The following is a 25,097-nucleotide window of genomic DNA, read 5'->3' on the forward strand; positions in this document are numbered from 1 at the left end:
TAAGTCTGGGGATATATGCGAATGTTTTCTTGAGCCAGTAATGAGTCTTGCTGCAGCGTTCAGGGAGGCTCTTAAGGGTGCAGTTGTGGATAGCGGGAGTCCGCTGAGGGCCACAATTCCGTAGTCTATTCGAGGGATGACTAGAGATTGTACAGCAGTTTGGAAGTCTTCGGCAGGGAGGAAAGGTTTAATTTTCCTCAATGTGTTGATTAGGAAATTAGCTGCTTTTGTGGCTTTGCGAACGTGCTGCTGCATGTTGAGCTTGGCGTCGAGTGTGATGCCTAGGGATTTCGCCGAGTCCACGATGGTAGGTTGGACATTGAGTGCTGTTAGGTTATTGAGCCATGTTTGGGTGATGGAAATTTTCGCCGGGGGTGAGATGAGTAGGAACTCGGTTTTCAGAGCATTTAGTTTGAGGTGATTATCTGCCAGCCAAGATTGAGTGTTAATAAGCGTGGAGTTCAGATGTTTGATATCTTCCGGGGATTGTAGCTTTAGGTAGAGTTGTGTGTCGTCGGCGTACATATGGAATTGGACATTGGAAGCTTGGAGCAAGGTGGCGAGCAGTTCCATGACGAGGTTGAACAGTGTGGGGGAGAGGGAGGATCCTTGTGGAACACCTAGATCTGCAGGCACAGGTGTGGATAGCACATTGTCGATCTTGAACTTCTGTGACCGGTTGTGAAGGAAGGACGAAAACCATTTGAGAACAGTTCCCGATAGTCCCATTCTAGTGCTTAGCAGCTCCAGCAAGTTCTCATGTTTGACCGTGTCAAATGCTGACGAGAGGTCAAGAAGGATGAGGAGGCAGGACTCATTACGATCTAGAATTTGGAGGGCGTCATCAATTATGTGCGTCATAGCTGTTTCCGTGCTATGTTTCGCTCAGAAGCCTGATTGATGAGGGTTGAGGAGGTCAAATTGGTCAATGTGTTTAGTTAGTTGTAGTTGGACACATTTTTCCAGCAGTTTGGCCAGGGTGGGGATATTGGTGATGGGCCGGTAATTGTTTAGGTCAGACGGATCAGCTGTAGGTTTCTTGGGTATAGGCGTGACTTGCCCTACCTTGAGGGAGTCCGGAATGAGGCCTTGTTGCAGGGTGCTGTTGATGATTTTGGTCCAGAGAGGGAGGAGCAAGGGGATGAAGTCTTTTACAGCATTAGCAGGTAGAGGGTCAGTGAGGTGATTAGAGGGCTTCAAGGTGCAGAGCAGTTTGCGTATTGCTTCTTCCGAGTAGGTATCGAAGTGCAGCCAAGATGCCTTGTTTTTAGGTTGAGCGTAAGACATTCTGGTGGCGTTGGGGAATCGACTTACATCCATGATGAGGTCATTTCTTATGTTGTCAGTCTTTAGCTTAAAGAAAGCAGAGAAGGCTTCACAGTGTGGGGTGTCGCTTGTTGTGCTGTTTGATTGTAGGGGTTGAGTCTTTGTTTGGGTCTTGATTAGTTCGAACAGCTTTCTTGGCCTGTTTTTTGCTTGGTCCAGCTGGCGGCTAAAGAAGTCCGCCTTTGTGCGCTTTATTTTCCTGAAGTAGGCGTTTCTCTTGTTCTTAAGCCTTTTGAGGTGTAGTGCTGAAGGGTCTGATCTCCAGGTGCGCTCTGCCATTCGCATAGAACGCCTGTCGTCATTGAGTCTATCATCATACCAGGGGTTAGAAGTTTTGGAGGAGACTCTCTTCAGTTGCAGTGGGGCGACTTCATTGACTACAGTGTTCATAGAGTCAAGGTAGTGGTCCATCAGTGATTGAACATCCGAGGCACCTGAAGGGGGAAGGAGGAGATTGCCAATGTGGGGAGGCAGGGTAGAGGGGTTAAGGTTCTTCAAGTCCCTTTTCCATGTTTTGGTTTGGACTGGTTGAACTGGGATAGGTTTAACTTTTTCATTGATAAAGAAGGTGATAATGTGGTGATCAGACCAGTCGCAGGGTTGAATCGCCTCCAGTTGTGTTGAGTTCTCTTTGGCAATGATGAGATAGAGTATCGAGCCTTTGTCGTGTGTTGGTCTATCGCATATTTGGGTGAGGTCAAGCGCATTAAGGAAAGTTTTGAGACTATTCACCACTGTGTCTTTCTGATCGTTCCAGTGGAGATTGAAGTCCCCCGGGGTAGACTTGTGTTGTCTGCCGACCGGCATTGGAAGTGATCATGTCCATGAGTTGTTGGGTGAATATGAGATTGTCACCAGGCGGGTGATAGATGAGATGTAAAGCACAAGCTTGTTTGCCGTCGCTGGTGATGTCGAGGCAGAGGAGTTCACTGGAGGAGAAGGAGGGGGGGGTGATTTTAGTAACGGAGAGGTTACTCCTAAAAATGCATGCAATTCCCCCGCCCGTCTTGCCAGGAGACCTGTCCAGCCTAATGATGTGATAATTGGGGGGGACTAGTATGTCCATAATCGGGGTAGAGGCTTCAGTAAGCCACGTTTCCGTTAGAATGGCCAGGTCCAGATCCCTAGCTGAGACGAGATCAGCGATGTCGGAGGAGTGTCTCTGGGCCGATCTGCAATTGAGTAAGATGCATTTGAGTTTGGGAGAGTGAAGGGTGGTCGAGCTTTCTAATGTGAGGGGAACTTTTCTGAGGTTGTTAGGGACGGAACCTCTGTTGTTGAGTGTTGGGAGCCTCAGAGGGTTTGTAGGAATTGTGGGTATGGGGATGTGTGTGTTGGGTATGTGTTTTATCGGACCTGGGCCATAAGAGCGTAGTAGAGAGCATAAGTCACGGTCCGACAATGGGTTGAGGACACGCCGGGGGCGGTGGGCGTTAATGCGAACGGGGATAGTCGGCCAGCGCGGGTGTCGTTGGAGGCGAGGGTATGTAGGGAGGGAGCGTCGTTTGTAGGGTAGAGGGATGGTGGGAGGTAGACTGGGCTGTGAGGAGAGAAGCTCTTTGATTGCGTGGACATCTTTTTTGATTTGTAGAATATCCTCTTTGACTTGCTGGAGGGTGGATAAAGTCTGGTCAGGAGGTGGATTGGGGATGGGGTTTGTGGTGAGAGCCATTGGTGAATCATTGAGTAGTGAGCTGGCAAGCGGGCAGGGTATCGAGGGGGTGGATATACTAGCGTTGTTGGGGGGGTTCTGCGGTGCTAAAGAGTGGGATGCCATTCAAAGTGGGGGCCTTTTTGTGGGCGTGGGGTGTGGGTGAAGTAGGTGAAGTGGGCGGTAGGTGGGAGGCATAGGTAGTGACGTCAGTGGGAGACGGTGTCGGTGAGTGGAAGAGTGAGTGAAGGCTGAAGACAGTGGGGGAGACAGGAGGGTAATGGGGGCTGAGAATAGGAGGTGGGAGAGAGGGGATGCTACGGTAAGGGAGGCGGTATGTTCTGTATCTTTTGTTGGGAGGGTGAGAGTGTCTTGGGTGGGAGTGGGGAGGGAGCTGGGGAGGGAGAGGTGTCCGCCGTGGGGGGGATGGGAGGGGGGGGTGGATAAACTTCAAATGGCGGTGTGTTCAGATGGTGGTGTGTGGGTGAGTTATTGTGTCAGGTGTGAGAGATTCGTGGGTGGGAGTGGGGAGGGAGCTGGGGAGGGAGAGGGGTCTGCTGTGGGGGGAGGGGAGGAGGGGGTGGATAAACTCCGAGCGATGGTGTGTTCAGATGGTGACGTGTTGTGAGTGGGAGTTGTTATGTCCGGGGGGAGAGGGATGGAGGGGGTATGAGTGGGGGTACGAGGGGTCCTGTTAGAGGGGCGGCTGGTATATGAGGTGGAGACCTTTGTGACTGTTCTTGGGGAGTGTGGGGCGTTAACCGCAGGTGGGTCATTTACTGGGGTGCTAGGGGTGTAGATGTTGTAGGTGGGGGCTGCGACGTCAGGGGTGGTAATGCTGGGGGAGTTCTGGGGGGGGGGTCCGCAGCTTGGAAAGGTGTTCTTTGAACTTGGGGAACAGGTTGTCTAGTAGTTCCAGGTTCTTATCCGTGGATTGAATTAGGACAATCCCGTTATTGTAGATAGTAATGGTAGTCCTGCCAGGGAAGAGGTGGGAAGGTGTGATAGAGAGAGTTATGCCATGAGTTGTTTTCCTGTGGTGGAGACGGTGAGTAGGGATAGGAACGCTTTTCTCCATTGGGCTCTGCGTGAGGTGTGGAAGATGATATTGTCATGTATTCCTATAGGTTCTGAATCGATCCCCCTATTCCTGACCCTATTCTAGTTAAACAAACCAACAAGTTAACTAGCAGTCAGCCCATGAGGCAGAAAACCCCCATGATGCAGATACCGTTATCTGACGCAGTCACACTACGGCACAGGAACGTGTTATCTGATTAGGTCATAACGCTTGCGATCTAATTAGACAAGCGATATTCCTCCAGCCCCTGATAAGGCATACGGAGTTCTCATAACAAATCAAACCTATGACAACCTGGGCAAAACCCTGCGGCCATTGTTTTGATTTCACCGAGAACTTCAGTAAAAGAATGTGCTAACGAGCAAGTCGTATGACATCCTTACTGACGTATCTATGTCCATCCTTACGTCAATCTCGGCACCTTAAAGGTATAAATATTACCGATCTTGCCCTATGCAAACACACGCGTGGTGACGAGACGGAGCAGCCATACTTGCCGAAGCCAAGAGCAGAGCAGACCCCGCTGGCAGCAGCCCCGCCTTTCTGACGCGCTGAGAGACGCGCTGCTTTCTCCTGCCGAGAATCCAGCACCGGCGTTTCTGGGCAGCCCTCGCAGGCAGCCTGGAATATCGAGACCAGAGAGAGAGATACCATTCCTCATTCATCCTAACTTCCAGGTACAGAACTGAATAACCCCTCACAGAGAATTCTTTAGTTATTCACTTGGCAAAAACAAACTTAACTTAAACTGTAACTTTCTATTCCCGCCCACGTATTAGACTTAGGTCAGGTACACGGGGTAGGCGTATTTAGAAACACCAGTTGAGTACGTTTAGTCAAATGTATATATGTGTATGTAATATATTTTATTCATTTTAAAACATCATATGGCTTAGAAACCATATCAATGTTTTTACAGTATTATTTTATACTATTGCTTTTAATGTATGCACTTTACTTAGCTATAAGTATTGCAATAATATCGATCCATTTCTCTTGTATGAGAAAAGAGACTGATCAATAAATAACACCTTTTTATTGAACACGCCCGTCTCTTCCTTTTCTCTACATTCTGATGAGACTAAGAATGCACGTACTGACTGAGTAAAATAATTTGCCTTTTGTTCACACGACTCTCGAGATTTACTCTTGATTAGGGGAGAGCAAAGTTGTCATGTTCTATGGTTGTCAGAAACTAAATCCCTTCTTGTCTAATCAGGGAAGTTAAGTCCTCCTTGAACATTCGAGAAAGTTTCTAGTGAACTCTGAGCTAAGCTGGCAAACCCAAAACTTTAAGTCTAGTATCGACAGTAGTAGACCTAGTTAACGTCTGGCCTAGGCCTTTACTGCTGTAGGTATTATTCCAATGCGCAGAGCCTATTGGGATGATAGGAACTACACTACATGGCGCCCAACGCGTTTGGAAAGGGCGATAAAACTAACGTAAGACATTTAGAGTAACTCAGTCGTGCTTTCTCACTCAGACCCCTTTTCCCAAATACTCCAAAGACGTCTGGAGTGGGTGAAAGGTTATATCCGCCAGACCTCGCAGGAGGGAACTCCTATGTATGGTTCTTGGTATAAGTCAACGTTGAAGGATAAACAGTTCCAAAATATTGTGCATCTAATCTTTGTTTCCATAAGAAACCTGATCAGCAAACAAAAGAAATAACCTTCAGGACAGTAAAATGTCAGACAATGAAGAAGAAAGAGAGGCAGTTAGATTAGCAGCTGAACTCGCAGCGGCTGATGCTGCAGCACTAGATGCGGACGGGGATATAATACTCATCCCGGTCATCAAAAGGAGATCTATAACCCTAAAACTTATAGAAAATGGACTGACACCCAGAGGTGGCACAGTCATATTCGTAATTGAGGCACACGAATATCGGCAGACAGAGGTATACTATTCATGGATACATTTTCCAGCAGCAAATGCTGTAACAAAGTACTTCCACTATTACAAAATAGAGGAACCTCCTAATGAGTACACTCCTTTCGAGGAGGTGGAAGTACCACTCAAATTCCAAGAGCATTTGCTCTTATTTGATGGCGCCCTAAAACATAACAATCACATCACCAGGCTCGGTCCTTTAGGTAGACCAGGAGCAACGTGGCCGGTCCTAGCCGGATACACACCACATCCAGACATCAATGGGATGTCTGTAGCAGAGCTGTTAACACAGCTAAAACAATTAATAAAAATTCATAGACAATTAGTTCAGTAGGTGATGCGGACTTCAACAATTCAGCCAGCGATTAAACTTCCACAGCTGACCCCTCACCAGGGGAACACAAATAAAATTACACCACAGAACATCCAATCCTGCCTAGGTAAAGTACCGGCTAAACGGGAACAAATACCATTCTGGTTGGCACAGAAAATTACCCAAATTGAGGCGGTGTTTCCTGACACCACCCCGCTAGAAAAGCACAGGATTCTGACTATCTGTCTCCCAATGGGAATCGCACCACACATTGAGGACTGTGACACTTGGGGTACAGTCTTTGCTTCCATCTACAGAAAAACGCACGGTGTTCCATCCATTTCGGTAATACCAGATGTGCTAAAACAAATTCAAGATGAATATGGTCCTGAACCCGCTTTAACTCTTGGTATGAAATTACTGAAAGACTTCAAGCAGGTCTCGGCTATATTATTAGCCAACATAAAAGGTGAAGCAGCAAACGTGGCGATCCGCCAGAGGTTAAAAGAGACAGATATAGCAGACCAACCAGCTGAAATTGCCAGAATCATAGAAAAATCCTATGAGGAACTAGGCAGAGATAGTTTAGGTGGAATACCAGTAAAACCACAACTGACTGAAAGTCCAGAAAAAATATTTTTTAATAATAATTCACCAAAAAAGAACTGGGATGGAAACAAACAATCCAATCCTAAAGAAAAGAAATTCCAGTCCAGAGGAAGGTCTCCTAGGCGAAGAGAGAAATCTCCGAACCAAAGACACAGTTCACCCCAGAGTGACCCCTCTGGGAAAAGATATAACCTTAGAAATAGGGATACTATAAAAAAGCCTGATAGATATCAAGACATTGATACACGTCCCTCTCAATCTTTTCAGACTTCCTCGCTGAAATCGGAAAGAAGAGGACGATCAGAACAAAGAGAAGAGCACACCAAGTCCAAAGACAAGGAACCTGCTCAGCTAAAAAAGAAATTACAATTTCCAAAAAAGAAGGTAGCCAGTATCAAGGTAGTTAACAATGCCGAGAATACTGAGGACACAACTGAAAAACGGAGAATGGGCTCAGACAATGCTAGACAGTGCAGCAGAAGTGAGCATAGCTCGCAAAGTCCTTATGAATCATCTGGAGACAGTGGACACGAATGAATATCTTCAAGTGGAAACTGCGGAGACCAGAGTTAGCAAACCTCACAAAATATACGAAATAACATTGCGTATAGAGGGGGATAAGACTAGGAAAATAAGGGGACTATTTTGGGATAATCTCTCCAAGGGCTATGATATCCTTCTAGCTGAAAAAGACTGGCCACCAGAGTTTGTCAGGGAGTGCCCTCATGGCGAAGAAGTAATTATGCCTGCCTTCTCAAATCAAATTCCAATTCATAAAAAATACACACTTGCTAGAAAGTGGGCAGTGGCTCTAGCTCCTGCTTTATATAAAAATCACGTGGGATGGGATGAGGATTCTCCTCCTCACAAAATCCAGTTAAAATCACAACCAACTGCACAAAGGCAGTACCCAATTAAGCAAGAAGCTAAAAAACAGGTAAATGAAATACTAGATCAGCTAGAATACCAGGGGGTGATTGAAACTTGCACCTCACAAATGAACAACCCTTTGTTTCCGGTCTCCAAACCAGACAATTCATATCGTCTAGTTTTGGATTACCGACACCTTAACACATGTTGCAAAACTTTTGCAGTGCAAAACTCACACAGTGCTGCACTAATGAATAACATAGTGCGCAAAAAATACAAAACAACATTAGACATCTCTAATGGATTCTTTTGTCAAAACATAGCACCAGAGAGCAGATATTTAACTGCATTCTCAATAAATGGCACTCAAAAACAATTCTGTCGGTTAGCCCAGGGGTACAAGAACAGCCCGGGAGCATTCTCAGCGAGAGTAACACAATTACTACAACTATATGATGATGAAGCATTATCTTATGTCGATGACATTTACTTAACAGATGATGACTTGGAGACTCACTTGAAAAGAGTGAACACCATAATACTTGGGTTCGCAGCAGAGGGTTACAAATTCAACTTTAAAAAATCCAGAATTGCCCATCTGAAAGTCCTGTTCTTAGGATATGAATTATCAAGTGAAGGCAAAAGCCTGGCCGACAATTTCCTAGAGAAATGTGCCGTAATCCAAGCACCTAGAACACTAAAAAACCTACAGTCGATTCTAGGCTTCCTAAATTTCGGAAGAACATACATTGCAAATTACGCAGAAAGGGTCAAACCCCTTTATGATCTGATAAAACCAGATTTTAAAAGATCCAATTGGACTCAAATACACACAGAAATTTTGAGATCCCTACAAACAGACATGCTAATTAAAACAAAATTAGAAACACGTGATAACACACGCAATCTTGTGATTCGAGTCATCCCAGGGAGATGCGGATTCACATACCTGACCTCTAATGAGGGAGAAAAGGTACCAATTGCATTCAAATCACACTTGTACACAGAAGCTGAACAGAAATTCAGCAACAAAGAAAAAATTGTTCATGCAGTTCAAACCGCAATAGCTAGAGAAAAAGATCAAGCTGACGGTAGACATATCACAGTCAGAACAGCAGAATCAGCCTTCGAGGCACTAACAACACCGTGTAATTTACCAACAACAACATTAAATCCAGAATGGATACAATGGGTGAATTCAATCACAACGGACAAAGTATACTACTACTTTGATCCAGAACTAGAAGAATTTAAAAATCTAGAATATGAAGAAACATATCCTCTGCCAATCGACATTCTGCCTTTACGACATTACGCCTGTGTAATCTATACAGACGGACATGCTCAACCCTCCGTTTGGGGAGAGCATGCATACAACCCCACATGTGAGATTACAAAAGAAGTGTGGCGCGGAGGTAAACTAAAACCTCTATTAACAAAGACACACTCAGTAGAAACTAATTCAGAACAACAAACTGAAATATTAGCATTGAAAATGGCGCTAGATAATGCGGATCGCGAATTCCCGACACTTATAGTGTCAGATTCATATTACTGCGTCAAATCATATAACAGCGATTTGCAGACATGGATTCAAAACGGTTACAAAGATGACACAGATACACCAATAAAGCAAAAACTGCTCTGGGAACAAATAGCTCTTTTACAAAAAGAACTACCAAAGACTCACGTGACACACTCACTGAGTCATCAGCGTGATGGCGTTCGCGTTGCAGGGAATTCATTGGCTGAAACAGCCGCAGCGGCAGCCACTAAATCGGCTCCCGTAGTTCGAAAAAAGCGTACATTAAAATACATTGACGGTGAAACAGTGCTGGCGGTGAAAACGTCATCAAAAGGCGACTGCTCAGCGTTACCGATCAACTATCCACTCAATTATACATACATAATCGATGCAAACTCCGTCCCTTTTGCTCAAATCCCCGGAGTGGGGGATAGAGTGATTCCAAACATGGACAGGAGAAACTTGTTAATCGCAGACGCACACATGGGCGAGGGTCTCAGACACCTCAAACTGAAAGATTCTCTGGAAGAATTACAATCACGGTACTGGTGGCCAGGCATGAGCCTGCATTACACCATGTTTGTAAAAAACTGCCCAAACTGCAACAGAGATCGCAGTGGGGAGAGAAACAGTTTAATACCTCGTCGTTCTACTCCAGAAAAAATCAGGAGTAAAAAGGAAGGGTTGCGATTAACTTATACAGGCTAGTTCCACTTATAATGTAGATCACCAGCACTCGGCTGACGTCCGGACTGTTATACAAAGATTTGCGAGTCTAAATGGCATATACGCTAAGAGCATGCTACGTTTGACCATTGTTTTCACTCTAGCCCAACAGCCTGAGGGGAAACATGACCAAATGAGCATAGCCCAGCGGGAATCTTCTCACTTCCTTCCTGAGGGTACGGGATGGTGTAAAGAAAAAACCAAGGCATAAAGCAATCTATAGCGGAAAGGATATTAGGTTCGGGAGCTGGGTGGGTCAAACATCTAATAAGTGTCCAACGTAGTCTCAATAACTTGCCAAGAAATTCTCTGAAGGGATTCAGTGCGTACGAATTATTATTTGGAACTAGGATGATGATCTCTGACATTGATAGTCAGACTTCAGTGGTGAAAGAAAAAAGCTTTGATATCAAAGACCGTTTGGCTATTTTGCAGGACTTAAACAAAACAAGAAAAGACCTGAGCAACATAAAGTTGAAACAACAGCCAACAACCACTGAAGAACCACCACCTGTCCCAGCAAGACCTGTCTGGATTCCAAAAGTCGGGGATCTAGTCAGGGAAAAGATCGCGGTAAAGAAGGAATTTGGGCCTTCTTACAGAAAAGCAGTTCCTGTCTTGTCTGTCAACGGGACAAGATCAGTTGTACTACCGCCACTTGCTGGAAAAAAGGAGAACCGAGTTGTATCCATCGACCTGGTAAAACCACAACATGTGGCCGATAACAAACAGTAGGCCAAGTGGACTCCCAATAAGTAGCAGAACACCAAGGTTTGCTACCAGTACAGAGGTCCTAACAAAGAGGCTCATCACATTCGAAACGCCTACAGAAGAACAACAAGGACTATGCAGCAATGCAATAGAACTCAGACCTCTGAAAACCCAAATAAAAACATTTAGCAGAGACACACCAATCTATAATGAAGTACCAAGTGAAAATGCAAGAAACAGAAATCCTGAACCAATTGGAACAATTGACAGAACTGCATCCGGCTACTTCATAAACTTCGATGATTCCTCTGAAGGCTTCAGTGAATCAAAGACACAGCCATCATCAAAAACCTTTAAAGATAAAGCTAAGGAACTTTTGAAACAACTGAAAGAAACATATCTGATTTCCCCATGGATTGAATTTTGGGTGGGTTTTGGTGCATTTATCCTCATACTTTGGCTCATCATGATACGAACATTGGGACGCTTCGTTGAGGGAAAATATGCAAAAATGGACACAGCAAGTCAGAAAATCAACTTGATCCTCAAACCACACACATCTTCACACGTCGAGAAAAGAGAACTTTCTTCAGCCAACTTCACAGCCAATCCGATACCTGGTGGGGTAGCCTGGGACAACACTGACTATGAAATGTATGGTCCGGTCGAGATCCTGAAATATCCACACCAAATTAAGATCTCCTTGAGTGACTTTGCAAAACCAAACTCATTTGCTGATGATTGGGACTTCGAAAGCATTAATAATATGATGTCTGACTTAGTAATGTCTGCTAAATTTACCAAACATGATTATTTGCAGGGTTCTACAAATTATGATAGTATGTATTGCTATAACCCCTATGGTAACCAATTTTTACATAGATCTGCACAACCTAGAAATGTTTTAAATTATAATCAATGGGATTATTGTGCAACCCCTCCAAAAGGGAGCTCAAGAACCGTTTACGACAAATATTCATATTTTTCAGGTTTTAACACAAGTAATGCTGAAACATTTTATTTTAAATTGTCAAACAAAACAGGGACCAAGACCATGATAACCAACACAAAATTGTTATATTCAGACTCATTCTTTGAAAAAATGAATACTTTTGGATTTGATTATTGGGACAAAAATGTTGAATTGAAAAGTGTTTGGGGTACAAAAGAATGGCAAGTACAGGGTATAGAAGCTTTTTTTAGAGCCTGCATGATCCCAGAACAAATGATATTTTTAAATGACACTGTTCAACAAACCACCTGTCTTGGCCTAGCCAAAATCAAAGATTTAAATAAACCGTCTATTCCAAAGCCAACAATGTTTAGCAATAACTCTGATACAGATGAAGAGATAGACGTACACCATATATTAAACCAAAACAGAACACATCCTGATTGGAAACAGTGGTTGATCTGGCCCACAGATACTAATAACTGTCAAGACAGATTCCTGAACAAAACACAGGGGTTCAAAATGACCAGGCCAGACTCTAGATATCCTCAAAGACATCACCCAGGGATAATAACAACCTACAGTGTGGGCAAATTATGCCTTCAGTGGCTACAAACTTCCACACTGGCAGAAATTAAGCAACACCTAACTTTACTTACTGATGGTGCTGACTTGCGTGATTTCACTTTGGGACCACGCAAACAGCGTCAAAAGCGTTTCATAGCAGCCTCTGTATATGCAGCATACAATGAGGCCTGGAAGGTTACTCAAATTGAAACAGCAGAGAGAATACGGGAAATTGACCGTATTAATTTGGAAAAATCACTTTCTGTAGTGGACAATGGGTTAATGACTCTGTCCTCCAGAATTTTTTCTTTGGACAGCATTGTGTCTTCAGCAATCGATATATTATCGCAAGACTTACTGTTATTACAACACGGTCAGTCACAATTGCGTTCTATTGTACAGCTTGGCTGGACGTTACAAAATCTGCGTTCAGGCTATGTGCCTTGGCGTTTAATCAACACAACGTCACTATTCCAAATCTTTAACCTTACTGATAGACAAATCAGTATGGCACAAAAGGGTGCTGATTATACAATCCTGAGCATTGAGAAACTTGAGAGATTACCAGTGACAATGTCAGAACGACCTGTCAGTGAATGGATAATACATGGTATAATAAATATTCCAATCTCAACCTTCAGGTTTCAATACTGCCAAAAATATATACAGGCTGGCATGTACGAGAAATTGGGAAAGGGGTACCTTAAAACAACATGGAACCTGCCCTATTCACATGCATGTGTCAGTAATAAAGGACAGAAAGTGTTTCTTAGTGGCAACAATTGTGCGATGTCACTAAGTGGCACACTTCTATGTAACGGAATTAGTTTGCATGGAGCCTGTGAAGGGAATTCATACAACCTTTCATGTCACCAGCAAGGCGCACCTGCAACAGAAATAGAACCATTCTTTCAAAGACTCTATAATGGGAGTTACATTCTTATTGTAGACCGTAGATGTTGTAGTCTTATGCCCGGGACTCCTTATCTAGTAACTACGACTGCGAAGGTCAAGTGCTGTGGACGCTCATTGTTCCCCAGCTCCTTCCCAGACAGGGAGGCAAGGGCATGGCCCGATTTGAAAATTACTTCTATTCGAATAGATACTTTAAGCAGAATGAAAACAGTGCTTCTTCAGACGCCTACCAGGCTCACGTCATCAAAAGAAACGTATGATCTACAAGTCGCAAGGACGACTGCAGAGATACATACATTATCATCAACTAATTCCCCCGTACATTTCGCGGAAATCCTGAATGAAATCTTAAATATTTCTGATACCAATGGGGTCTCAAAGGTATTTAAGAAGGTATTTCGATTGCATTAACACCATTCAAAGCCATACTGGGTATTTTTCCAGATTTCGTCCATTCGATTTTTGGCGGACTTCCCCTGATCTTGGGACTAATTGCAGGAATCCTATTCTTAGTCCTTATTTTTCGTTATGGCAACCCATGTCACAGACAAAACTCTTGCGACAAGGGAAGAAACAATCCTAGCCATTGGATACCGGGACCGGATATCAAAAATCCTGGGACTCTCCCGGCTTAGAGACCTGAACATGACTTGGTTTCTATCATTTCGACCAATGTGGCAAAGATGTGTTTTACCTGTATTGAGGTGTCTGCTATGCGGAGAAGAATGCGTGTTAGACACCTGTCTGACGCTACAATCGGATGCGCCGATGGATGCAGAAACATTGTTGAGCCCGATCAAGGTTCATGCTTTGTGCTGCCCTCAAAGGCTACCAATCCTGATGACGGCATTCGTGGAAGCTTCACCACTACGATTGATGGGTAGTGAAGTTCAAGATGAAAGCAGCATCGAACAGGTACGACCTTCTGTCAGTAATGCAAATCAGAATGTCAATGGAGACAATCATGCGCAAGAATGCATGATTACACCTATTTCCGAGTTAGTGGAACTTTCCCAGGAAGCTGTTGACAGTTTTTTTCGAAAGCCGAAATGATATGATGTTCTCACCCGAACAGAAATAGAGACTTTTGAGCAAGCTCACACACGGCGTTCCCTGAATTCGGCCTTCAACTTTAAAAATAAAGTCACATGAACTATTTTTCACTCCAGTTCACGGACAGCAACTCTTTCAGAAGCCCCAATTTATTTTTTCGGTTTTTCGGGACACTTATCTTCTGCTTAAAGTAAGAAACTATTCCTAGAGAACTAAGATTTCTATTTTTTAGATACTTTATAGACTTTAGCTGCCCGCTGGTATGTTCACAAATATTTTATTCTGTGATGGAATGGTCTCGAAACTTTTTTCTGTATTTAAGAAACCATTTCATGTGTAATTCTCATATACCAAATAAGCAATAATGTATACAAATGCGTGATTAGTTTTGCATTATTCCATAGCTTGAGTGCATACAGTATATATGTCTGCAAATTTTCCGTATATTTGAAGAATTTCAAAATGCATTTATGTATTTTGGGGTGGTAAGGTATACACACTACTCTATAGTATGTTGTACTATGTTATACTATGCCTAGATTAGTAAATATGTCCATAGTTAGCGTGGAGTGGGTGTCATGTATTCCTATAGGTTCTGAATCGATCCCCCTATTCCTGACCCTATTCTAATTAAACAAACCAACAAGTTAACTAGCAGTCAGCCCATGAGGCAGAAAACCCCCATGATGCAGATACCGTTATCTGACGCAGTCACACTACGGCACAGGAACGTGTTATCTGATTAGGTCATAACGCTTGCGATCTAATTAGACAAGCGATATTCCTCCAGCCCCTGATAAGGCATACGGAGTTCTCATAACAAATCAAACCTATGACAACCTGGGCAAAACCCTGCGGCCATTGTTTTGATTTCACCGAGAACTTCAGTAAAAGAATGTGCTAACGAGCAAGTCGTATGACATCCTTATTGACGTATCTATGTCCATCCTTACGTCAATCTCGGCACCTTAAAGGTATAAATATTACCGATCTTGCCCTATGCAAACACACGCGTGGTGACGAGACGGAGCAGCCATACTTGCCGAAGCCAAGAGCAGAGCAGACCCCGCTGGCAGCAGCCCCGCCTTTCTGACGCGCTGAGAGACGCGCTGCTTTCTCCTGCCGAGAATCCAGCACCGGCGTTTCTGGGCAGCCCTCGCAGGCAGCCTGGAATATCGAGACCAGAGAGAGAGATACCATTCCTCATTCATCCTAACTTCCAGGTACAGAACTGAATAACCCCTCACAGAGAATTCTTTAGTTATTCACTTGGCAAAAACAAACTTAAACTGTAACTTTCTATTCCCGCCCACGTATTAGACTTAGGTCAGGTACACGGGGTAGGCGTATTTAGAAACACCAGTTGAGTACGTTTAGTCAAATGTATATATGTGTATGTAATATATTTTATTCATTTTAAAACATCATATGGCTTAGAAACCATATCAATGTTTTTACAGTATTATTTTATACTATTGCTTTTAATGTATGCACTTTACTTAGCTATAAGTATTGCAATAATATCGATCCATTTCTCTTGTATGAGAAAAGAGACTGATCAATAAATAACACCTTTTTATTGAACACGCCCGTCTCTTCCTTTTCTCTACATTCTGATGAGACTAAGAATGCACGTACTGACTGAGTAAAATAATTTGCCTTTTGTTCACACGACTCTCGAGATTTACTCTTGATTAGGGGAGAGCAAAGTTGTCATGTTCTATGGTTGTCAGAAACTAAATCCCTTCTTGTCTAATCAGGGAAGTTAAGTCCTCCTTGAACATTCGAAAAAATTTCTAGTGAACTCTGAGCTAAGCTGGCAAACCCAAAACTTTAAGTCTAGTATCGACAGTAGTAGACCTAGTTAACGTCTGGCCTAGGCCTTTACTGCTGTAGGTATTATTCCAATGCGCAGAGCCTATTGGGATGATAGGAACTACACTACAATATCAGTATTCAGGGCTCCATTGCCCGGCGAGAAGTAGGTGTCGGCAAAGGGTGTTTCAGCTCGTGCCACATAATATTGTGCCAAATCACATAGCAGGCTAAATGATTGCCACCATAACTGAATTTCCATCCAATATTCACCAATCTATACATCAACCACTGTGAAGGAGTTAACTTAAACTTTCTGCAACAACATACACACAGAATGGCATAACAACCACATCATGGACAAAGACATTTCAAAGTATTACCTAAATAATAGGTTAACCTACTGTAACCTTGCTGCCCAATATCCAATGTGACTCATGTAAACATCTAAAAAAACAGATAGCAAAAGACTACTTTGACGCTGGTCAAGGATACTCAGAGAAGAATAAAAGTCCGAATATTTAGAATTACCTATTGTTAATGCTCAATATCATATATATCCCATTCACACTAGTCTCTATTCAGGTTCACTATCAAAAATTGAGCTGTTTAAGATTAGATGCGTGTACCAGGCAAATATTCGGTTTAAGTTTCTTCTATTCTTTTAGGATTTAGCCCCTGATGAAGGGCATTGCCCGAAATGCATTGGGAGTATTTATGTTCTAAACATGTGATGGACATCAAAAAATGAAAAGAATGCAAGTCATGAAAAGTATATAGAAGGTATACAAATAAAAAAATGTTGGGAAAAAAAACGTTCTACCTGTGGAATAATTTAATATGAAGTAATCTGAGAGTGCAATTTGGGGATGCCCCTCATACATGGAAAGCGCATCATAGTCAATAAAAGTCACACAGATGTCAAAAGTGCTCCAGGACCATGCAAATGCTAGGAAAGCGCTCGCTATAACAATGCACTTAACACAGACTTTGTCAGCCCTATTCTGATTCAAAACTATGACTTTTTAATATTTTTTTATAAACAAATGCAATTGAAGTTTTGAGTACATCAAGGCCTGGGGAATCTTTGCATGAATGTATAAACATCATCACAGTAGGTTTCAATGACCCCAGTGTAAAATAGACCCATTAAACAAGAAGACAGAACACCACCACTCACAACTCTGGTCATTAGTGATACCCATGGCTTCATATATCTCCCCAATGTGGGTATTCTACTGTTTCTCAGAGCCATACGACAGTATCTCCCCCTCTATCATCGCTTCGGCAGATCGAACGGGGGTAGCAGAACACCTCGGTAATAAACCCACCACCTCCAAATTTGACCATGTTTCTGGGAGGAGCCTCTTGTCTGGAAGTCTGAAACCTGTCCATGGCTGCCTTCCACCGCCCCACCAAGGGCGAGGACGCCACCTTCCAGTCCTGGGAGATGTCGAGCCAGCGTTATCCCCAGAAACTAGAGATGCTGTTTATATTGTTTCCCTCCAATCTCCTTTGTACTATGAGGAGGAATAGTTTTGGCTCAAGAGGGGTCTCCAAAGCTAATACCTGGGCCAAGCAAGAGGTCACCCACGCCAAAAGGGTTGTAATGCAGTATAGCTTCAAAGCTAGCGGAGGTATGCGGGGGGGGGGGGGGGGAGGAGGAGGATATCACTCCCATCCGCCATAAGCGGTATCTGGTGTAGTAGGCTCCATGTAGATATTTGAATTGGATCAGGCGATAGTGCAACGATATTGCGGCTACTTGGGGGGCCGCAAGGGCCTCAGTCTAGTCATCATCATTCAGGTCCTCAATATCTCTCCCCCTCCCCCCTGCCCCACCCCACCGCACCCTCAGAGTCAGCAGAATGGTGCTGCTGTTTGTTACTATGGTCTGGTATATTTGTTGAATCTTGTGGGAGCCTAGGTCGTCCAGGAACAACCTACCCTCTAATGGGTTAAACTCTGGCAGGTCCTCTAGACCCTGAATATAGGAAGACAAGGCATGCCTGAGTTGTCGATATTTCTAGAATTTCTAGAAATGTAGATGGTATTCTTCTTGCAAGCTTTGGAAAGACCTTAATACAGTACCTTGCATGACGTCCCCCAATGTGGACAGGCCTATTAGATCTCACTCCCGGCACCCCAACAACTAGGCCACTTGACGCAGGACAGTCCCATGACATAATGGGGGTCTCCCCATTCAATCCACCCCACCAGCCTATGCAGGCTGCATTACAGCCTGGGTAGGGAACATGCACAGGCTCAATGTTCTAGTCTGAGCACCGAACTATGGTGCTCCAACCAATCACAACGCTGCATTGCAGCATTGTGAATGGCTCAGGGGAGCCGGTGTTCTCCTGGACTCTTCAGCAAAGAGGGAAAATAGACAGAGGTGGCCACAGCGAGAGGAGGTTAGTGTTTTCTTTTGAATAGTTTGTCCCCCATCACCCCCAAATTAATGTGTGTAGCAACTGACAGTTATCTGACATCGATACCTCAATATAAACCTCTTAAAATACTGCCTCATAAGAACTAAGAGGAACAAAAAAGGGTCAATTATAGGAGGTCAAATTATAGGAGGGCACAAGCTAGGCTTGCACTGAATATAGGGCTTCTACACAACAAAAACTGTTTTCTGCACAAAAAGGTTTCACAGGAGGATATTCAAAGGCCATCTGACAGGAGGCATAACCAACTAAAGAGAAACCAGGCAATCTCTAAATCACCAGGTGCACAAGTAAGTTTGTTAAAGACTGCAGTAGACGGCAAAAGCATGGGAAATACCACCGGAGTCAAACCTATTTCGATTTTCATTATCAGTGGCTTATTTAGTTCTCATATCAAGACTCTGGTAGAGAACCTGAGAAAAAGTTTACTGTTGCATTCACAGCCGCATGTCTGCACTGCAATCCGCAATAGCGGCATTCTAAGATGACTTAAGAAACAATGTTAAAATAGGAGTATAAGAGCAAGTCACAATATCACCCATCATAATCACTTGCTGTCCAACGAACTAGAAGCATGATGGCGAAGAGCAGTCCTACAGAAAGATTATCCTCTTTACTCAATCTATGACTGACCAGACAGAGATCCATGAATAAATGTATCCACTCAATACTACACGAGTAGGCCCATAAAGAGAAGCTGTTTTTTCTTGCTTTGCAATTGTTGCACAAAAACAAATTATGTTAAACGTAACAAATGTGACAGCATACAGCTAAATTATTGGACTAGGACATGCCACTTTACTTCTTCTGGAACAGAGCTATAAAAAGGTATTGCGCTGCCTTGGAGCATCCCCTAAACCAGATTGAAGCAGCATGAATGTGTCCAAAGACACATTTTCAAAACAAAGGCATAGGTTTTAGAAAAAAAATGCTTTTGAGAATGAGCATGATTCAATATTGAAAGAATATGCTCTACTTTACCGGTTCTGCAAAATAGCCCTAAAAGTATGCACGCTTTGACTGCATAAGTGCACCAAGGAACTGAAAGGATTCAGAGCTTTTCAAGAAAAGGGGCGAAACTTGTGCTGGTATAATACAGCAGGACTTCAGAGTGTGTGTGTGTGTGTGTGTATACACACACACATACATTCAAACTCACAGAAAGGAGAGAATTAAAAAAGATAAGAGTCATTGGAATACTCACTCTTTGATATGTATATATTAGGTATACTTATACTGGAAATATGTGCAGGAGAGTCAAAGATTCGCAGATTTTAGGAAAAACTGATTTTTTTTTAAGACTGCCCTCCCCACTATGTAGTGGCATCCTTCATATGCTATGGCGGGCATGGGCATGCATATTGCTATTGTATAACAGAAATAGTCCATTCTCCAACTAAAAGCAGCAGATTAAAGAGAATACATCAAGAAGGCTTCTTGTGAGAGAATGTACTAAACTTTCACACAAACAATTCATTTTCTAAGCTAAAGACAGACCACCCCCTTTGTTTTATACTGAGATACAAAGAGTCTAGTGTTTTTTTCTCCTTCTCATCTATCTCCCGATTCTGGGCACGATAAGAGGTAAAGATGAGCACTTACCGGAACTGTAGCTATCTGTAGAGGACTGTGAGATGGAGCGCGAGAGGGAGCGTCGTCCGATCTTTGTGGGGCGTTTATTAAACTCTTGCTTCTGGTCTGCAAACTGGATCTGTAAACAGAGAAAAATAGATATAGAAACTTCTCATTTATACCATGCAGTATTCATACATTTTCAACAGCTAGAGAACTAAAGGACATAAAACCGAAGATTTATGAATGATCACATTTAATTCACTGTATGTGTGTTTGTGTTGAGGGCAAATGCGATTTGGAGTGCGGCTACGGTGGCCGGGTTTTATTCCAGTTACTGGAAGTATTCCAGGAAGGTCCTGGAGGACAAATCAGACCAATCCTCGCTGGATTCCAGGGAGATGTGCTTTGGTTCTTAATGAGGCATTAATGACCACCACAGTAAACCATTAACGCTGTGCAACTGACCTCCTTTAGTCTTTGTCTAACTGAAGTGGAATGGACCATAGTTCCTTTAGCCCTGATTAAGCCAAGAGCATGGGGGGGGGGGGGGTCATTCCACTGCGGAGTGCCGGGACCATAAAGACAGTCAACCTGCACTCAGACTAAAAGAAAACAAGATGACACTTTGAACTAGCCTATCAAGGAATAGTCTCTTCTCGTTGCTGAAGGAAGCAGAATGTCCAAGAAACAACCACCATCTACGAAAGCTTCTCTCTGAAGGTCAGAACTACTATATTAATAACCTCCCCTAAAGGACATAATTATACAATTGCACTCACTTCTGAAGTTATGGGTATCCATGTAAAACGTAACTAGAAGAAACTGCAACTTGGCACAGGCAGAGCTGGCCTTCAAAAAACAGAGAAACGGTCCTTTTAATGCAGGACTTCTTGCCATGATTTCTAAAACTTTGCAAAGTTCACAAAAGTTATAAAGCTTTCATATAATTTAGTTTTGTTCTTAAGTAAAACCTTTGCACTCCTCTATTCTAATCCCACAAGTGCACCATAACTGACGAAGATCCTAGTTTAGAAATGCCATCCAACTCGGACAGTTCAATGTTCACTATTTCCCTGCCCACCTCTCCAGCATTTCCAACACACCCACACGCCAGACATGCTAGTTGCACTGATGCCAAATTACATTTCTTAACCAACTCTAGTAGTCGTCATCTTTCCATGCTAAACAGGTGAGTGCTGCTAAACAGGTGAGTGCTACAGGCTTAGTTAGGGTAGTCAGAGTCAATGTATTTATCAATCAATCAATCAATGGACGAAACTATGCAGCCTCAGACTGCTTATCAAGTATTTATGTATATAAAATAGTGTGACTGTAGGTGAATTATGCAGAACACTCAAAGTGGAACAAAATGAATCCCCGTGTTTTAAAAAGTCTCTCAACACGTTTCCTAAGAAAACATACATCTACAGCAGATACCGTTAAAAATATAATTAAAAAACTATTGTTGTTTTTACGAAGCAAAGCACCTTCTTCCCTAAAGTGAAATCGTTTGTATAAACACTGTACAACGGTGCACTGAGCAGTATAGATTTATAGTAATTAAGGTGCCTCTTCTAGGCCTGTGTACTCCAACTATATTTTTTAACTGGCTTCCTGTAGATTCATACTTGGTGCGTTCTCTGTTCACACTACATTCTTAAGGACCTATCCCCTCAAGAACCAGATCTGGGAACAGTGGTACACATTACATATTTATTGTGAAAGTATCTGTCAAGAAGGCACTTTGAGTGTATTTTCCTCTTCAGCCAATGTAGCTGAAAACATTTTGCAGAGAGCTAGACAGGACTTAAATCGCTAATGTTATGTGGTAATGAACGTGAGGAGTTTGTATCCCAAACGTATTCATAAAGATATAAATTCACAAGCAGGTGATGCTTTCTTAACACCCTTATTTAATTTTACATAATCAAAATTGTATTGAGTCATTCATTTTTTTACAATATAACCCTTTGAGAACCACGTCATCTGCAGAGGCTTTAACAAAAGTATGGATTACCTTTTGACTCCATGTCAAAGACATCTAGTTTCCCGATGTAAGGTTTCATTTAGCACAGTAGTGTATTTTGAGTGTTATGGCCTTGGGTTACTTCGACTTCATTCATTGGACAACTGAACACATTAAGACTAGCACACCTGATCCAAACTAGCGCCTGGAAGCAGCTGCAAGATTGCCGACGCTATGTACATAACACATAATGATTTGTAAAAGTAAAGTCGAGGACTGGAAAGTTGTTCTCATGACATGGAGCCAGGATAACACGGAGCAATTATTTAATGACTGCACACTGGAGGTGCGTCCCAGATGTGCAGACCCTTCCGTCTCCCGGCATGGTCAAACATCATCTGCTAAAACTCAGACCTTGAGGGGAAATCACAGCGTACAGAACCAGCACAAGAACCCAGCTCCATCTTTTAACACTGGGAGAGTAGGACTAGGGTACTCTGCTGTACATCAATGAGCACCATAAACTTTTGTTTCCATTGATAATGCCCCAGAGCAGCTTGAAACTGCTTTAGGGCAATGCAAACACTAAAAGTAACCAGTATGAAAGACCATGTTCCCTTCACCCCTCCCCTGCATCCTCATTAAATCAGAATCGTTCTACTACTGTAATATCCATTTCTCCCTTACCTCTACTTTCGTAAAACTGCATTTAATAGCAGCCTGGGTGTGGTACACCAAAATTAGCAGAGAATTTTACTTAATTTATTTTACGACCCTATCATGTTCATGGTCGTACCTTCCTTTGTGCTTTTAAACTATGTGCTCAGTAGCAGCCTGTTAAAATAACCGTGATTAGTATCAAAGTGGTATGGGTAACAAATAGTATGTGTAAGATCTAGTGTGTCTGAGATAGGAATTACTTCCTAGTAGGTGGTATCTAAACAGCAACAAAGGCCTCTTTTAGGGTAAAGCAGTCAGTGAATTGAAATACAATGCCCATAAACCAATCCCAAGTAAGAACAAGAGGAGTGTTGATGACACTTTGGACCATGTAACCTGCATATGTGTTTCGCAGAGTGCCACTGAAGAAAAGGATTACCCAACCACTGCCATACCCTGAACTGCACATGAAACTTCACAACGAAAGCAAACACAAAACCCATCCTTGGTGAAGCAACAGAAATCATAAGAAAACGCAAAGAAGCAGCAACTGTGTGTAGGGAAGATGTTCCTCACTGTCAGCGGGCTCGCTCAGACCGTGCATGCAAGTTGCACAAGCAAGAACAATGAAATAGTTACTTAATGTTTGCAATTATTTTTCTTGATTGCTTTGGTTCAGCAACACGTTCTGCAATTCTGCATCACTTCAGTGCATAATCCCGATATAAAACTAAAACAAATCTGGTATCAATGTGCTATGACAGCATGGATTTGTTGTGGTCAGATGTGCTCCAGTACACCTCACAGTGAGTGCAGCAAACGGTATCTCCCCTTCCTTGTGCATCAACTGCACAGCACCACCGTTACCAAGCCAAATGGCACTTTGAGAAATCCCAATGAGTATAAGAAGGACAGAGTTGTCTTTGCTGCTCTCCAAAACCCATGATTGACTCGTCTCTCATACAGAAGCCCTCGAACCATCGATCTGCAGAAACCTGAAACCTGAACACTTCTGGTAATTTCTGTTAAAATCCAAAACTTCTCGTAAAGATCTTACCATATCAACACTGTCCATTCTTATTCGCACAGGAAACTATGGCGTTTTTGAGAGCAGTCGGTCTTTCGCAGTATTACAACACCACGACTTCTTGGAATCACATTTGTAGGCCTCCAAATGCTTCAACTCTTCCATAAACATCGGACAAAATCCCACCAATAAAATTGCATTAATATGGAGGGGGAAAAAATCAGTTCGGTCATAGATTTGTCCTCACCTGGGATTTTAACCCAGAGCCTCCGTTCACATTGTATTTCTTCTTGTTGTTGAGCATGGCGACGGTCCTGAAGAACAGCCCGTAATCCCTCCGGCAGCACTGCGCGCCGTAAGGCCATCCATTTATACCTTGGAGCAACTACGATCTCGCTGGGTCTGGTTCCAACCTGCCCGAATGGCTCTCTGGCCTGGCCTGGCCTCCAGCGGACCGCTTGGCAGACATGAACCCCCGTCTTTAATGAGGCATTCCTGCGCGCGTCGTTATAGGTACAGCCCAAGTAATTAATGTCATCCTGCTGACCTCTAAACTGTTAGTAGCAGTCCAACAAGGGCCAACGTGTGCGCACGTTAAAAAGGCTCACTCGTGTCCCGAGCACGCTTCCTAACCCAGCTGTAATCGACTTGGTAATTAGGTCTGCTTTGTTCTAGGCCCTTCTCGGCAGTGTATGGTGGCACAACACATTACCACACTTCACAAAGGTGCAAGATGGTGCCCGGTCATTCTGCAGCTGTGGAGTAGACCCAGGGAGCTGCGATCCATCATTTGTTTGCAGGACCCGTCACTGCTAGTCCTGGTAAGTATTGGTACCAATGGCGAGCACTGTCTTTCGTGATCTGCGCAAATCGTCTGAAAAAACACAGTTCATGTTAATGGAATCCAGAAATTTTCAGTCAGTGAATGTGGTTGAGAGCCGGACTTCCGTGTTTAAAAAAAATATAAATATAGTATTCGTTTCTCCAGCAGCCACCTAAATCACACAAGGAGCTAATTATACGCTGCATGAAGTCCTGTGGAAGTAAAAGACAGGTGAATAGCTTCTCTAACACTGCCTCTGGGGAGCTCCATTCAGCCCGAGTTGTCACCCCAGCAGGATAATGCCCTTGGTGATGCCATGCAAAGGGCTGAGGGAGCATGAATGCTTGTCGAATCCTATCCTCCTCCATCCACCAGGTACATGGCATCACTAGTAAGCAGTCGCACAACCAAATAAAAAAAAAAAAAATCAATATATTTAAACTTTTGCATTCCGAGGGCAGTACATGAGCATAGGTCGCAGGGTAGGGATGAAAAACAGGGCAGAAGTGGGAAATGGTGTCCGTGTCACATAACGAAAGGTTGGCAGAAGTTGACAAAAGCAGGGGGAAAAAAAAAAAACACATTTCG

General features: G+C 43.3%; 1 protein-coding gene across 4 annotated transcripts in view; it reads right to left on the reverse strand.

The window, feature by feature from the left end:
- Positions 1-25,097, reverse strand: part of AHCYL2 (adenosylhomocysteinase like 2) — a 438,561-nt gene that overhangs the window by 234,435 nt on the left and 179,029 nt on the right. For 2 of the 4 annotated variants that reach the window (XM_078677646.1, XM_078677649.1), the window contains exon 2: positions 20,061-20,169. In XM_078677646.1, the coding sequence (XP_078533772.1) occupies positions 20,061-20,169 (109 nt within the window). Of the gene's footprint in view, positions 1-20,060; positions 20,170-23,716; positions 23,830-23,933; positions 24,014-25,097 lie in introns of those variants that run through there. The other 2 variants (XM_078677653.1, XM_078677659.1) reach the window with 2 other exon arrangements.

Source organism: Lissotriton helveticus, chromosome 1_1, assembly GCF_964261635.1.
Source record: "Lissotriton helveticus chromosome 1_1, aLisHel1.1, whole genome shotgun sequence".
In the NCBI taxonomy this organism is placed as follows: domain Eukaryota; kingdom Metazoa; phylum Chordata; class Amphibia; order Caudata; family Salamandridae; genus Lissotriton; species Lissotriton helveticus.